This window comes from Hirundo rustica, chromosome 2, assembly GCF_015227805.2.
Source record: "Hirundo rustica isolate bHirRus1 chromosome 2, bHirRus1.pri.v3, whole genome shotgun sequence".
In the NCBI taxonomy this organism is placed as follows: Eukaryota; Metazoa; Chordata; class Aves; order Passeriformes; family Hirundinidae; genus Hirundo; species Hirundo rustica.
Window position 1 is genome coordinate 46,979,304 of NC_053451.1, and position 16,236 is coordinate 46,995,539.

Consider the following 16,236-nt stretch of genomic DNA (forward strand, 5'->3'; position numbering starts at 1 on the left):
GGTCTGTGTTTGGAATGTCTTTGAGTAAAAGACACGCTGACAGCCCAAAAGAGAAAAACTGGTTAATTTTAAGTTCCCAAGCAGTTATGCCATGGAGATTACTGTGGATATCATATAAATCAATTCATCCTCTTCATTTGCTCCACCTCTCCAATTTTTTTGTCTTTTCTGCTGATATAACATAAGCAAAGGCTCCCATCTTAGCTTACTAAAATAACATGTAAAGTCTGACAAAGTCTATACCTCTCTCAGAAGAGCTGGTCCTTTCTCTTGTCCAAAGGCTCCTGTGTACATCAGGAAGGTCATCTGGCTGAATTCTAACCTTAAAGAGCCCATCCTGCAGCTGTGCAAACACTAATGCCTTGGCAAGGAAGAGAGGAAAGAACACACCCCTGGGGACACATGAAGACCAGACTGGCCTTTTTTATGGCAGCGCACATTCATGTTGGATTAAAGCACAGCCCAGTTGTGAATTCAAGTGATGGTGAAAGCACAGCCCAGTGACAGGTACAGCAACATCCACAAAACTGCAGGAGGGACAGGGACTTTCAGAGGGAAGTGGTGCCTTGGAGGTGAGCACTGCACAAAGTGGAGAAAGCAGCTGCAGTTCTTTTTGCACAACTGGCGCGAGTCCACCAACACAGACTGCAGCAAACAAAGACTAATAGCGCCACTATAGAAATCACAACTTGACATTTCCTAGATTTTCTTATGAATTCAACAACAGTAAATAAAAAAAACCAAAACAAACAAACAAACACCCCCCCCCCCCCAAAAAAAAACACACCAAAAAACCACCCCAAACCAAACAAACCAAAAAAACACCACAAAAACCAGGAGAAAGTGTAGCAACTCAACAGCCTATCCCTATACTGTACATTAATCAGGACATATTAATAGGCATAAAGACATTTCTGAGTAGCACAAACCCACGTATCATTTTTAAGGCTAATGAATATGAGCTGACACAATGCACAAGCTGAGTGTCACACTGCTTTGCTGCTCCAGACACCTGTCACTCCTCGGCAGCCAAAGGGAGAAAGGTCAAGACACCGTTAGCAAAGCAAAAAGGGAGATTCACCTTTCTACTCAAATTGAACTTGACAGGAACCATCATCACAAATAATGCTGGGAGGTTCAGGTGCTACTGAATACTGTAGTTAAGCTTATGCTACAATTAAGCTGTCAATGTATTTTAGTCAGTTACCATTAATAAAATCAATCTGCATTGTCATCTACTAACAGAGATAGCATTGTGGTTGGATGTCTTTTCTAACAGATACAGTATTTATGCAGTTCATAATACATACTTTTTCTAAATCCTTGCAGAAGCTAGGCTAATATATTCCATCTCCCCCCCTTCTAAATGCATTCATGCCAGAGCAATTAAGGAAAGAAATCCAGCAAGGAGAAAGAAAGCAAAATAATTTTTGTCACATTTAAAAGCTGGCAGACCAAGTTTTGACCATCTTGACTCTTCTGAAAGCAGGAAGCCACCAGTGGTTCCTCATGTCTTTGTCTTGATGGAACAGAAACAGATTGTAACATACACCCAAACACATATCAACAGCACTTAGCTCTTGTTTTTCCACAGAATGGGCCCCTCTGTCTTCTGGGGTATAGTTTTGGGGTTTTAGCTTAAGTCCATGATTACTGACATTTTTCCACATTTAAATATACCCACAAACATGTTAAGAAGATGGTTGTCTCAGTCTTTAAGTATTAGTCCTGAATCTCCTCTCCCTTCTCTGCCACAGATCTCATTACACTGGGCTGTGAATCCTGGCCCAAAAAAACCCAAAAAGCCCCATTGGTCCAGGATGCCTTTATTTCACAGCCGTTACACTCAAACTGCAATGGCTCATGTAAGGAATCAGGTTGAAAACAGTGAGGAAGAGGAGAAGTAACAAGGCAACATTATGAATTGTCAATGGAATCTCAGGGGCAGGAGCTACAACTGACAAATTTTTGACATCTCAGTAAAGACAAGTGGATAACCCAAAAGTAATACTATCAGTAAGCAGTGTAATTTGCTATTTCTAGTGCATTTCAACATGTTCTAAATTATTTTGTTAACAAGAGATAGAGGAGATGCAAGGAGTTACAAAAAGCAATTGCATTCTCTCTAGAGCACAAAAATAACCAGAAGCATATCACAGTCACAGCTATCTGCAAGGACTCTACATCTCAGTAGAACAGGAGAAGATAACCTGTTTGGGGCAGGTTACTCAAAGCTTTCACACCTGCTGTGGGCTGTCACACAGGCCTATGCCTCCTAATGCCTATTCAGTCAAGTGACACAGGATGCCCCCATCGGAAGGGAGATTCTCAAGGGCACTGAGTGACAACTTTTTTAAATGTCCCTAGCCACAGAGCTTTATCTCCTGACAGGGCAGATATCCCATGGGTCAAATACATTCAAGGCACTGAACTGGTTTTAGAGTAGAAGAGGCTGTAAAAGCACATTTGAAAGCACCACCTATGCTGTCCCAGATTTACTCTGCATACTGATCATGGAAGACACAGTATAGTTTTTACCTCTGACTCAGCTATAGCAAAAAAAAATTTGGTTCAAGACGGTGAACTTGGGCAAACAAACACTCCAAAGCTATACTCTAGATTTTTTTCTTTGACAAACTAAGATACATTTTATTTTAAATCCTTCACGTACGTTTAAACTAGGTTACAGACACTTTTTATGCATCCCAAGATAAAACAATCTCTAGTGGTTAATTAGTGAAACTGGATAGAGGTATTTTTATCATTAGTGCTCATCCAAGTAAAATAGCAAAATTATTTTCTAGCAGCATTTAAAAATGGAAGCTCTATTCAGTTAAATTTGTTCTCTGCCCTAGCTTCTTTGGGTCATGAACATATAAACCCAAGAAACCTCAGAATAATCGGGACCAGCTCAGTTCATGATACATATACTGGAAAGAAATTCTATATTTCAAAAATCTGGTGACCCTACATTCTTGAGCTAGCATTCAGAATGATTTTGGAGTTGTCTATGAAGTGGTATTAAGACACCAGGAGTTATTAATTCATTGATTGCATACATCTGTACTAAAATGACTCCCTAGAAAACCTGATCTTCAGAAACATACTCCAGCAGTACCTCCAAAGATGCCAGAAAAATGCCTTATCAACAATTAGAAATGAAAAGTCGCCAGTGAGACTGCTGTTAGAGCTCAGGTAAAATCAGCTTTTTTGCTTAACTTGCCGGGGACAAAGAGGCAAAGTATGAGTAAAGTGCTTCAAGATGATTGAACACTAACCAGAATGTTTCAATGTTATGATCAAGTCTCTCACACTCAAAAAAATACCAAGCTGTAGCCTGACCTTACTGCCTACTGGCAAGCAGATGGCAGCCAGGCAGACTTCAGTTCAGGCAGGGAAATGCAGTCCACACAGACCAGTGCTTCTTGTGCTCACACAACAACATCCTAGCACGCGGCTTGGAACAAATAAACTAACTTTATTTCCAAACAACGGAAAGTAGAAAATGCAATTACTATTCAGTCACTTCAGTGAGATTGCTCACAGGCAAGTCACCACGCATTTCCAAAAGTGGGCTCCAAGCTGAATTCCACACTGTGAAATTGCACAAAAGCATGACTTGTGAATCAGTGTTATACCTTGTTTGCAGCATTTCCAAACAGTCTGTCACTCTGAAAAGAGCTTTGTAAAGCTCTTTGCTTTACAAAAAGCTGTGCAAAAACAACTGCAGTGACCTCCTTTTCACTAGGCTAAGCAGTGTTTTAAATACAAGGATAACACCTGAGTTTAACTGCAGCAGATACAGCTAACTGAGTAGAAGTAATTCTGCTTTTCTCTCCCCTGGAAGACTCAAGTCTTCCAAGCTGTATTTAAATAACAGAACACACACACTTACATAGCCATTTTAATGCCAGTGCCTCAAAGCTAAACAGGAGAATTAGACTCCAAATTGTCAGTTCCAAATTGTCAGCAGTCACTGGCACCAAGGCAAGTCCTCTCCAGCCTCCTTTCTAAGCATTGTGTACTATCATTCTCAAAAACACTGATCTCTCTGGTGACCAGCAACAGGACCCAAGGAAATTACATGAAGTTGTGTCAGGGGATGCGTAGGATGGATATCAAGAAAAGGTTCTTCACTCAGAGGGTGGCTGGGCACTGGAACAGGCTCCCCTGGGAAGTGGTCACAGCACCGAGCCTCACAGAGCTCAAGAAATGTTTAGACAATGCTCCCAGGCACATGGTGTGACTCTCTTGGGGATATCCTGTGCAGGGCCAGGAGTTGGACTTTGATGGTCCTTGTGGGTTCCTTTCAACTCAGCTTATTCTATAAGTCTATGAAAGACAAGTAAATTGCTGTAGGAATGCATTTTGAAGATAGCTATTCAGAGCAATGAGGTCCCGGTAGAAATGGAGAAACCACACATCTTCAGCATGACAGCTCCACAGCTTATCTAGCAAAAAGCAAAACAGACAAAAAACCCTGCTCCATGCATGTAATATGCATAGGACCTTACTTCACTCTCAGTTATTCCCATGCAGATGTCTCTACTAAAGGAAGTCCATCTATAGGGGTATAGGCCAGAAAGAAAATCAGCACAGGCCCAAAGGATATATTTGTGAATAGATGTATTACCATATATGCATCAATGTAGCTGTAGTGCTGGATTTTATAAAAACTCTCTCAAAATCATCCCTTCAGTGCAGAATAGCATTGCTAAACTCAGCATTCTAGTACTAAGCACAAGTAATTCCCTTATAAGGTTTATTTCCACTTTCAACACCAACACAAATTTGAAATTTAGCCTTCTCTGTACCAACAAGTAATGTCATGTGCACTGAATTAGCCTAGATGAAAGTATTTTTTATTAAAAAAATATTTTTTATTAAAATAACGGGCTATCCAATACTGAGTCAGAGAAGTCAATGTTTTTCAAGTCAATGCTCAATGCTGTAAGAAGAGTTATATTTTATGTGAAAACTTTTAGCTTTTGGAAAGAAAGCTGGGCTGAAATTATCAACAACGAACTCTTGAATATCAAAGCTGGTTTTGTGATAAAAAAACCCCAGGCTTGGATTTTCCTAACTTTCATACTATAGGTTTATCTTCCCTAGTGAAAGCTTCTTCACATTATGCTATCTCTCTTCTAATTGTGAACTTGTATTTTTATTGGTGACATAGTTAAAATGAAAAAATACTTACTGATGAGAGGATTCTGGCTTTGAAGAACCTACTGTTCTGGAGATGACTAAATGTCCATCAAATGTCTTCAAATTTAGAGAGCAACATTATCATTGCTTTGATATAAGCCCACTAAATTATGACTTTAAGATTTTTCACACCAAATTAAGCATACATTTTACCAGGGGGGGAAAAAACCAATCACTGCGCCATTCATATTCCTCTCCTGTAAGTGTATACAACAAATTGATCCAGGCACTCAACATGCTCTATGTCCAATAAAATATCCGTGTAGATCTCTTCTTGATCTATTGCAGTGTGTACTGAATCTGATGGGTGTTTCATCTAGAGATTTTGAGACCACGCAAACAAACCTGATTTATCATTTATAATATCTGGAATGTTAAAAAATTACAGGTTGTGTTGGTTGCAGGGTGTAATCAAGGCAGTGGTCATAAATTCAGAGCAATGCTGATAGTTTCCATCATGCTTGGAAAAAAATCAAACCCAGCCACTACATAGCTGGGCCAATTCGGTTTTCTGGGAGGATGGACTGCTCTCTCATGATTCACTGTGCATGCATAGCACTACAAAAAGAAAGAAACATTAGCACAGATTTATCTTCATGACTGATTCCTCGGAAACTCTTGGGACTAACATGCTCAATTAGGAAGCTAAAAAACAAGAAGTAATCATGGATTAAAGTTGATGAAATCAGCCTATACATAATGCTGAATTTCTTCAGACAAGAGGGGGTTGAAATAGAGAATAAATTGTCAGTAGCAGCATATAAACCAGGTACTGTAAAGAATTCAGGTATATATTTTAGGAACAAAAAGCAAAGCACTATCTGGACAATTTTGGATTTGGTCGGAAAACTGTATTTTACAATATTCCAAGAAATTTGGCAGGCTCCTTGCAGAATCTGTTTCCTGTAATGACTGCTACTAAAGAATGTTTTCTTGAATTGGAGCCTGCAATCAGCTTTTTTGGTGGGCAGGAAGTGGGGCATAATAGTATTCTGTGTTGCCCTAGGTCTTCTCCATGTTAAACCTATGTACAAGGCTGATGAACAGTACAAGAGAGAAATAAGCACATATGTAAGACCTGTTTTTCCACAAATTATCAAAATACAATGCTGAGTTTCACAAGCTTTGTTCTTCACACTCTGTTCATTCCTGTGTTTTCCATGTCTTCCAAGTTCTGTACTATACCCTCCATAAATATTCTGCGCTTTTTGAACTGATTAACGTTACTTGAGCTGAGAGGCTTGGAATTCTTTTCTTCAACATGCTTCAAAAACCAAATAAGAACCAAACAAAAAATTCTCTTTCTGGATAGGATTCAGTTACCTTAAGACAGACCTCCCAGTGCTGCTGCTATAGACAGGTGATGTCACAGGTCCTGTGACATACCTGCCACTCTCACAGTGCTCTCCATGAGCCTGGAGCCTCCACAAAGGTAGGGACACTACACACTTTTCTCTCAGGCACCTAATTTAAACCTGATACCAATCTTAAGGACACTGAATCCCACCTTTTTGTCTACCTGAAAGCACCTGTCTACAGAGAGTAAGTTACTTATTCAGGATACGTATACATTTGTGAGAATCCAAATCTAGATTCCCAAATGATATGAAATGGAAGTCACACACAGGTTCCTCCTTCGCACCACCATGATAAGAGTTTACCACACCATCTGAATGTATGCACAGAAGTAACAATTATTAAATGCCTACTGGCATTTGAAGTATTTGAACAGGCAACTGAACAATTTGAATAAGAAGACGAGACAGCTAGCTGCCTTTATTCTTGTTATCCTTGTTAGAAAGTTTTGCAGCCAGATGTTCTTATCCTTAATTTAATGCTGGGGGAAAAGACTGCTCTTATTTTTTAAGAGAGTTGCTTTATGTGACAACAGTTATAGTACTTCAGTCTTCAACTTACTGCAAAAATCCCCATGCTTAAGGTTTTCTATTGCCTGGCTGTAACCAAAGAGTGGCAAAGTCAATTGGAAACAGAAAGCACAGAGACGTAGGTAAGTCAGATCATATAAATCAGGGATAAGCACACAGAAGCATTAGAGCTGTTATTTTTTAGTACCATAACAGATACATTCGTTTCTGCCTACCATTTGGAGAAGAGAGTTGAAATTCCCATGCCTGCTTTCCATATTTTTTAAAATACCTGTTTTGTTTGATGGGAAAGCAAGAAAACAGGAACAACAAATGCAAGATCTTATGCAGCAACATTTCATGTGTGCTTTTGCAGCCTGTGCTATCAGCTCGCCTGAAGTGGTGACCACTAAGAGTGCATGGAGCACTTAACAGCTCTCATTGCCAGACCTTGCTGATTCACAAAATCACCTCATATTTAAAAGCATGTTCATCTAGGTATTGTGTTTACTCAGAGCTTGGAAATTTAGCTCTAGAAGAAAAATTATGATCTTAGTGTTTTGTTGTTTAGTGTGGTTATCTTTTTTTAACATTGCTCACATATTAGACTTCCCTTTCAGCATCTACAAAGAAATAACTTTCTAATCAAGGCTTACAGTTCTTCTCTGGATTTTTAAAGTAGAAATTAAAATTCTGCAGCAACCAAGGTATGTAGAATACACTCTCCCCTTCCCACTTGCCATTCATTTCTGTGTCACAGCCCTATGCTGCCAGACCTTGACATGGGGCCATCTATTCTCACCCCTGACTCATTCAGCAGTATATAACACAGAAGTGCTTCATATTCGAAAAACCAACACGCTCCAGTGAAGTACTGAGCACATTTTTCCTGCACACTGAGTTGGCCTGAAAGCTATCTTCCATGCTACCGTTTCCACAGAACCATTCCCAAAGGTCTTGAACTCTTACCTGATATTTCTGATACCACCTTTGATCTTGCTGCGTTTCTATTTCTCCAAGCATGACACGAAAGCAACATTCCTGTATTATTTTACATTTGAAATCAGCTTTATTTCAAAGCTCTGATGTCAACAGGACAACTTTATATCATCTCTAGTTAAACATATCTGCTCAACAGATGTGAAACAGATCTTTTGTTTCACTACTCAGTTTGAAGCCAGCATATTTCTTAGTACATAAGCAATTTCTTAGTACATAAGAAATTGAACAAAATGGTATTTTGTGAGTGTACCCAGGTACTCTGTCAAATCTTTAAAAGCTGAAACTCTGTCAATGATCTTCTGCCTCAGGATGATGCTGAATGGTTGGCTTTCCTTAGAAATGGATTTATTGCACACTGCTAGTGCATGCAGTCATGGGAAATAAAGAAACGGACCAAAGAGAGGACTTTATATGCATTTCATCCCTACAGCCATCTTGGCAGCTTTCCATGTAGATTCCCCTGCCACTCCTATGACAGACCCAGCATGGATCGTCAAGAGTGGGGAAGAAGCAGCAATTAATCTATCAAACAGTATTGGATGGAAAGACTAGATTCTGCACTCCTTCTGACAGGTGAGTCCATAGGTATGGGAACCTCAGCTTTATACCCTGAAGCACTTTGGAAACAGTGATATACAAAGGTTCAGGAATTGGGCCAAGAATCAAACCAAAAAGACCTGAATTTCCAGGATCTGCTTCTCTTTGTGCTTTTTATTTATACTCCACTTAGCTTTGTATTTTCAAAAATCAAAGGGAGAAATCAAGAGAATGGCGGGAGGACAGTGACGAAGTAATGATTAAGGAGAGACGAGGCTAGAGAAAGGAGAGGAACATAGTTTCCAGCTATTAAGCCAACACAAAATCTTTTCAGATTTCACTAAATTTTATTATTTTGATGACTTAAACTTCACCTCTTGAAAAATACTAGAAGGGCCTTTTCAAGAAGGAGGGAAAATACACTTTCATCTCCATTGCCCCTGCAATCACTAAACCACAAGACCTGCTGTCTGCTGTATCACCTCTCTAGCTACACGGAACTATCTCAATATGGGCACACATTTTAGTCATCAAAGCAGCTGAAAACAGTTCCTGGGCCCTCATCTCTCCATAAAGAATCAGCTGCAGAAAGGTAAGCACCAGCCTTAACCCCACGACACCTCCTAGGAGTAAAGCCCATGATGACAATTACCTAAGTATCCTTTTCACAAAACCCCAAATTCTATATTTTAACCCAGAACCACCCCCCCCGCCCCCCCCCCCCCCCCAACAAAACAAACAAAAAACACCTGGTAAATTTTATGTTTCAGAGATGCAACACTTTGGATCCTCTAGGTTTAAGTGTACATAACTGGTATCAAGATGAACTTCTAATGTATGAGGGGTTTTGTTATACCAACATTGGGATGCTGGGAAAAGAGATGGCAATATGCTCTTCTCAAGCATTTACCACTGTTTAGTTAAGCTAAATCTTAATGCCTTAACTTGCATGCCTCTGCAAGTTCTGTCCAGATGTATCTGCTGCCAAGCTGGACCACCACCTCTTCCTTCTCTCTGGTGTTTGCAAAGTATCAGGGAATGAAAGTTAGGATAGCCTCAGTGCCTCTCTGCTGCAAAAGCCATTTATATAATGCTTACTATATCTATTCCTCAGGTGTTAAAATTCCACTGAAATAAAACAGATACAGACATATTCATGATGTGCTTTTTCATTCAACTGTATAAATATTTACTTAGTACAATCCTTCTGAAGATACTTAAAAAGTAGCTCAAGTTCAAATCCCTGTTTCATTATGATGCTAAAACCATATTCCCTGTTCACCACACATCCAAGCAGGAAGTATGGGTAAATATTAAACTTGTCCAGAGCACTGGGAAACAATCAGGAACTGCATACACAAGCAACCGTGCAAAAGCGCCAGGCATTTAACTACCATTCTCTCAAGCTGGAGGATTTATTCCCTCATGGAACATCTCTTTCATGAGCATCATTCCATACCACAAACTGATCAGCACTGCCAAGCCTCGCAGCACATACACAAAACAACCTCTCTTCCTTTATGTAAAGCTAAGGAGGGAATTAAAGATCTCTTCTCTCTACGCTGTATCCCTAGGATACCAAAACTGGTGTCTCCTGGGATTCCAGGCAATTTGGCTAGTTTTACACAGTTTTGGAGGGGAAGTTCCTTAAGGCTGATAGTAAAGGAAACTCACCAGGGAAAGCCAAATTGAGTTCTTCCCATTGCTGCTGGATGACAAGATCATTTGTCACTTCATCGCCCTTAAAGTCTTAAACTTGCTCCCAACTTCTACGCACCACAAGCACAGAAGGGTAACTGAGGTGCAGGGCTGCATCTTGTAAGACATTTCAGTGCTCAGGCATTGGATGGAACTGACTCATCCTCAGTCACGGACACGAGGAGACACAAAAGCTTATTTGGCTCAGGACAGTATGCAGAAAGAACTGAACACATCCTAAGACAGTGGAGAGAACCTCTGACCTCATATTCTCAGAGCAGATTTGGATTTTATGTATCATATAGAGATATCTGACTAATAAAACTCCATCCTAGGGTAAAGGAATTGAGCTACCTCAGGATGGAGGTCCCAGAGAACTCCACTTGTATTCAACTCCTTGCACAGCTGCTTGTATGGGAAAGCATAGCTTCACTATACAACACTTGATGCAGAACTTAATTGACTTATCAGACTATAGTAAAAGAAACAAAGATACACTGTACTACAAGCTGGAAGCAGGACTTCCAAAACTAATTTTCAAATAGAGAAAAGAGCCCTAGCAGGAAATCATGAAGCTATTAAGCATTTTCTGAAAAGTTCAGGCAAAACCCCAACAACGGCCAGCCATGCTCAGTAAGAAATACACTAGAAGAGTTACTTTTAAAGCTATTTATATTTTCTTTGCACAATAACAAATATTGTTATCATCTCCAACAGCATATAAAAACCTTTACTAAAAACATGACGTACAGGATAACTCTCTTGCAGTAGACTACTGAGTGTTGAAATTTTAACAGATAATTCAGAAATAGCATAGGGAAAGTGGAACAGGTTAGTGGACAATATTTGTTCTCTCACGTCATACACACAAGGTGATCAAACCCTGATGGAGTCAGGAATACTGACCACTCTTATAATAATATGACTTACTAAATAACGAAATATCACTCACCCACTATCTCCTCTAATTGATATAACTATCTGCGTAATTATAAATGTTGTAATTTTCTGTTAACCTCATTCATGGCTGCTGAACTGTATAAAGAAATAGAAAATCTAATATATATGTACATGTATTAATAAAACTGATCCACATAGTGGAAATTGCTGTACCAAGTGATCACTTGAAGTCGGTGGTTTGATCAGTTGAGTATCAAGTTCCTTGAGTATTTCTAACTAGACAACAGCACATTATAAAAATCCCTTCCTGAGAAATCCTAAATTCAAGAATATATTCTCTGCAGCATGAGAACTACACTCCTATCTTAAGCACACTGGAATGGAATGGTAGTAACAGTATTCAGTCCTCTTTAAAAACCAGTTTCAGTTCTTGACATCTTCTAGCAAATTATTTTCAAAATACAGTTATGTTTTAATAAGGTTATTTGATTTAATAATTTAATTATTAAATTAAATAACCTGATTCATTTTGTAAATGAATGTCATTTACAAAATTATGTCATCACTTTCCAAAAAACAAAGCAAACTAATTTCAGTTCCAGATAATCTATGACCTTTGTAACTTCAAAGCAATGGCTATAGTTCTTCATAGTTTATTATTTGCCTATTAAATACCATTAAATGAACTTCTGATTTTAATTTAGCCCCCAAATTCAAGTCTTTATAAATATAAGCACTAATTGAAATGTTTCCATGAATACAAAGATGCTTTCAATAACAGCATTTGCTGTTATATAGAGAAGGAATTAACTCTGTCTGTGACATCTCATATCCAAAGCTTCACAGTACTGAAAAGCTTTGGTCTTCCTTTACAAACATTAAAAGATTCAAGTGAACTGATTTGAGGAGGGAAACTGAATTTTACATTGTTAAACATGAGAAAAAAATGGCAGTCCTTCTTGCTCAATCAATTTGGGTGAGCTTTTCTCGTTACAAGAAATGATTTAAGGAATAAGCACCAGTAAGACCCATCCATTTAGCTACTCTTACCTCAATAATATACAAAACCACATTTTTGTAGAAGCAGTACAGTATGCATTTGGTAACTCGATTGTAACTCCAAGCACCATGGACCAATAAGAGCTTCTCCAAGTAGGAAAACTGAAAAAACAGAAAAGAAGTATTTACATATACAAAGAAAATTGGTTGAAAGTAAACGCCTGTCTTCAAGGGAAAAATAAAAATCCTCAAATCAGCTCAGAAAGCTGTTCAAGTGCAATATTTAAACAACTTAACAGAACATTTATGCAAAAAACCCCTCTTATAACCCTTAAAGCTACAGTCTTTTCTGCAAAATTTCTGAAGGTCTAAATGGTGAAAATTGTTAATATTATCCTCATGGCAAAATCAGTGTTTGAGGTTCGGCATCTCCTTTTCCCTGTGTAAAATGAACAACCTAATAATCAGAACTGCCTTGAGCTGAAAGAAAATACACAAGAGGAGAACAAAAGATGCATTTATAGAGAATAGATACTTACATTAACATTTTCTGCCCACAAAATGTATGTGACTGCATGTTACATAAACTATTGTATAAAGCAGCATTTGCCAAAAAGGGCAAGTAAAAGGATCTTGTATAATTGTGTACCTCTTAATGCTAGTTTGAGCCCCAGATGAAGCACAAATTCAGAACTTTTGAAAATGGACTTTGATGCAGACAGTGTTGTAATGCAGACTGGGGAACGCATAATTTTCTAGTCTTGGCTTTGTTAGTGAACTTTATTATGACCTGCAGCGTTCCTCTTTTGCCCAGTTACCCATAGCTCAAAGCGATGACTGTATTTACTGTTTAGCATGTGCGTACCTGAAGGGATCTTGGACACTTAGGTAATTATTTGCTTTGCTTCCTTCTCTACAAAGTGACTTGACAGGAAAATCCTGACTGCCTAAATTTAGACTGTAAATCATTTATTTTAACCAAAACTTATTTGAAATCAAAAGTTACAGTAAGGAGTTAGGACTGTCGTGAGGCAGCTCTGCTCCTATGCTTTCCAGCAATGAAATCACTGAACCACAAATCCTGTAAGGACAGCCTCTTTCCCATGCATCAGCAACTCAGATTTGTTAGGCTATGCCAGCAGAGCAGGGGAGAAAACAAAAGTGAAGCAGGCTTCACTGTTCTCTGCTTAACTTGAGCTAGAGCTGTAACTGGTTCAACCCCAAGGGAGTAGCTGACCTGTTAGACCCCTAACGCCTCCAGTTAATATGCAGGAGAGCTACAACTTTGCTCATCAACATCACTAACAAAACACCACCAAGGTGATGGGAAACTTGCCACAAAGTCATCCCAAAGCACTTAAGGAGAATAGATACAACCCTCTGAGAAGCTCTCTCTGCTGAATCTAACAAGGGACCATCTTGGATGTGGCCTACCATTTTGTTCTTGTCTGTGTTCTCATTAAACTGAGAGGAAGATACTCAGAGCCTAAAGAACACACTGAGCCTGCTCACACCAGTGAAGAGTCCCATTAAGACATAGCAAAGAATTGAATTTTCTTTGATGCTGATATTATGCAAATGCACAGCTACTGGGACAGAGCAGTACAGACAGGGGCTCTACCAAGACACTGTTTTTGTTTGGACACCCCTGTATTTACAGCAATTTGAATCAGCAGGGCACATTACGAACACCTGGCCAGCCTATCTGTCAAACAGTCTGTGTAAGTTCTTAGTGTTGTCTCTGTATCCAGCCTAGCATAACTTCTTCTATACAGAGGTTATCTTCTAGAATTCATCTTGACTGAAGGATGAGATGATGGCATATTGGGGGAGGGGGGGAGGTTTAAGACAGTGAAAAGACATCCACAAAACAAGCCAATTTTCCAAAGAAGAAAACTGAAACAAGAACATTTGATGAATAAAGAAGCTTTCCTTAATTAAGAAAAGGAAACAGTCCCTAGACACCAGATGTTCTCTGGATTAAAATGATAAAGCTGTTTACTGAGAGAAAAAAGTTATTAAAGTCTACGACTGTCTCTCTAACTAGTTAGGTCATTTGATTTGGGAATTCTCTAAATAGAGGTCACTGGTGCAATATCATTTCAAGGGAAAAGGATGATTCAAACAGATGCTCCTTGCACCTGTGGAAGCTATTTCAAGTGGAGTCAGACACAAGTTGGCTTTTTATTTTTGTTTGGTTTGTGCTTTGATTCTCCCTGGAATCCCGAATGAGCCTATATAGAGACTGTCTCTTCTCTAAGTGCCTACTTCTGGCAGCACTGCATTTGAAATACCATTAGAACATGAGATGCTACATTACAGTGGTCGTCTTAAATTACTCAATAAGAACATACTCTGCCTTCAAGGCATGCACATACAGTAATGTTTTAGTGGGAGTTATATGTCTTCACTGAAAGAAATACACTCCACGGAGATCAAGTTTTTCTTTTGAACACTAATTTACTTTTTTTTTTAAGCACATACTACCACACAGTATTAGTCTCCTCTACTAGAGGGATTTTTTTGTATGCTTTCTAATTTAATCAGTACAAAGTTCTTCTACAAAATCACAAAAAAACAGTTCCACGGTGTTTCAGTAATTTTTGAATGCTGCAATTCTGTGCCCGTGTCACCAGCTTCTTTTTCATATTGATGAAAAAGATTCATCATTATTGTAAGTAACTTACTGACTGCAATTTAAACCAAGAGCAACTTCCATGTTCTAACACTAAACTGAAATACAGGACATTTTGTTAATGCAAAAGCAACACGTGAATGTGGAATTATTTCTCCAGATTTAACGCTTCCACGACACAAAGAAATTACATATGCAGGGCCTTCTACGGGCAAAACTCTTGCTGCTTATGCTTACTAAAGCAGAAGTAATAAATTATCTGAGGAAGTCCAAGTAAAGAGCATTCCATTAAGTTACACAGCAGAAACTATATATAATCCACTGAAATTAAAAATGTAAAACTCATTACAAGATACCAGAGACAATGGCTGCGCAAGTTTCTATACTGTATACATTTGGAATACGCTACTGTTTATGACACAAGAACTTGGTAAAACTGCCTAAAATTCTCAAGACAGATTTTGTGAAAAGTCTCAGTTATTCAAACCTGAAACCAAATGTTCCTTATCAGAGGTCAGAACAGAGCAGCAATACAAGACTGCCACTTTGCTTCTCAGTAGGGTTAACACAATAAACAGTTATCAGTGCATACAGCAGCAGCATCCCTGCCTTTTCAAAACCTCACCTGCTTCTGGAAGCTATTGAAAGATGGTAGAACAAATCTGACTACACACTGCCAGAAGGGATCATCAGCTGAAACTCTGGTCACTGAGGAGACAAGGGATTGTGTCTCTGCTTCCTGTCAATCTGGTTTTGCCCTTCATCAGAGTTTCAAACACATAGAGCATCTCAGGTGTAAAAAGTATTCAGGGATATTCAGCAACTGAAGCATATTTTTACTTTCTGATTTTTCTTTCCAAGTCTTGACTCTAAATTGTGGCTTCTTCAGCAAAACAAACAAATAAAAAAGCCTTTAATTCCTCTTTTTTGGCAGAAGTAATCAGTTCTGAATTTGATGAACTAATTTAGGAGCATTCACTCAAATAAGGTTTGAAATAAGATATGTAAAATGAAAATGCTGGCCAGCTCTCTAGAACTGTGATCAATTCTTGGATGCAACACAGGGGCCAGGGGCAAATAAAGATAGAGGAGATACCTCCAATTAAGAGCTGCCAAACAGCCAAATTCTCACACACCTGTTTATAGCGCCTACTCACAGTAAGAGTTTGCACCAAGACAGATCAGTTACTTAAAAGCACATTAACACAAGCATCACAGAAACTGCTTCCCCCTGATTACTGAAGAACCAAGATATTTTACAGCTGTCAGGAGGAAAAAAAAACTTTGAAGAGAAATGGAGCTTTGCTCTGAAGAATACAAAAATCATAACAAATACCCAAAATATATCCAAAATATGTTCTAGACAGCTGCCTGGAAAAGGAAACAATCAGA

The 16,236-nt window shown here is 38.8% G+C and overlaps 1 protein-coding gene across 7 annotated transcripts in view; it reads right to left on the reverse strand.

Annotated features, from left to right (window-relative positions):
• ATP8A2 (ATPase phospholipid transporting 8A2) overlaps nt 1-16,236 on the reverse strand; it is a 315,186-nt gene that overhangs the window by 131,949 nt on the left and 167,001 nt on the right. For all 7 annotated transcript variants that reach the window (XM_040057228.1, XM_040057232.2, XM_040057229.2 and 4 more), the window contains one exon: nt 12,261-12,371. In XM_040057228.1, the coding sequence (XP_039913162.1) occupies nt 12,261-12,371 (111 nt within the window). The remainder of the gene's footprint in view (nt 1-12,260; nt 12,372-16,236) is intronic.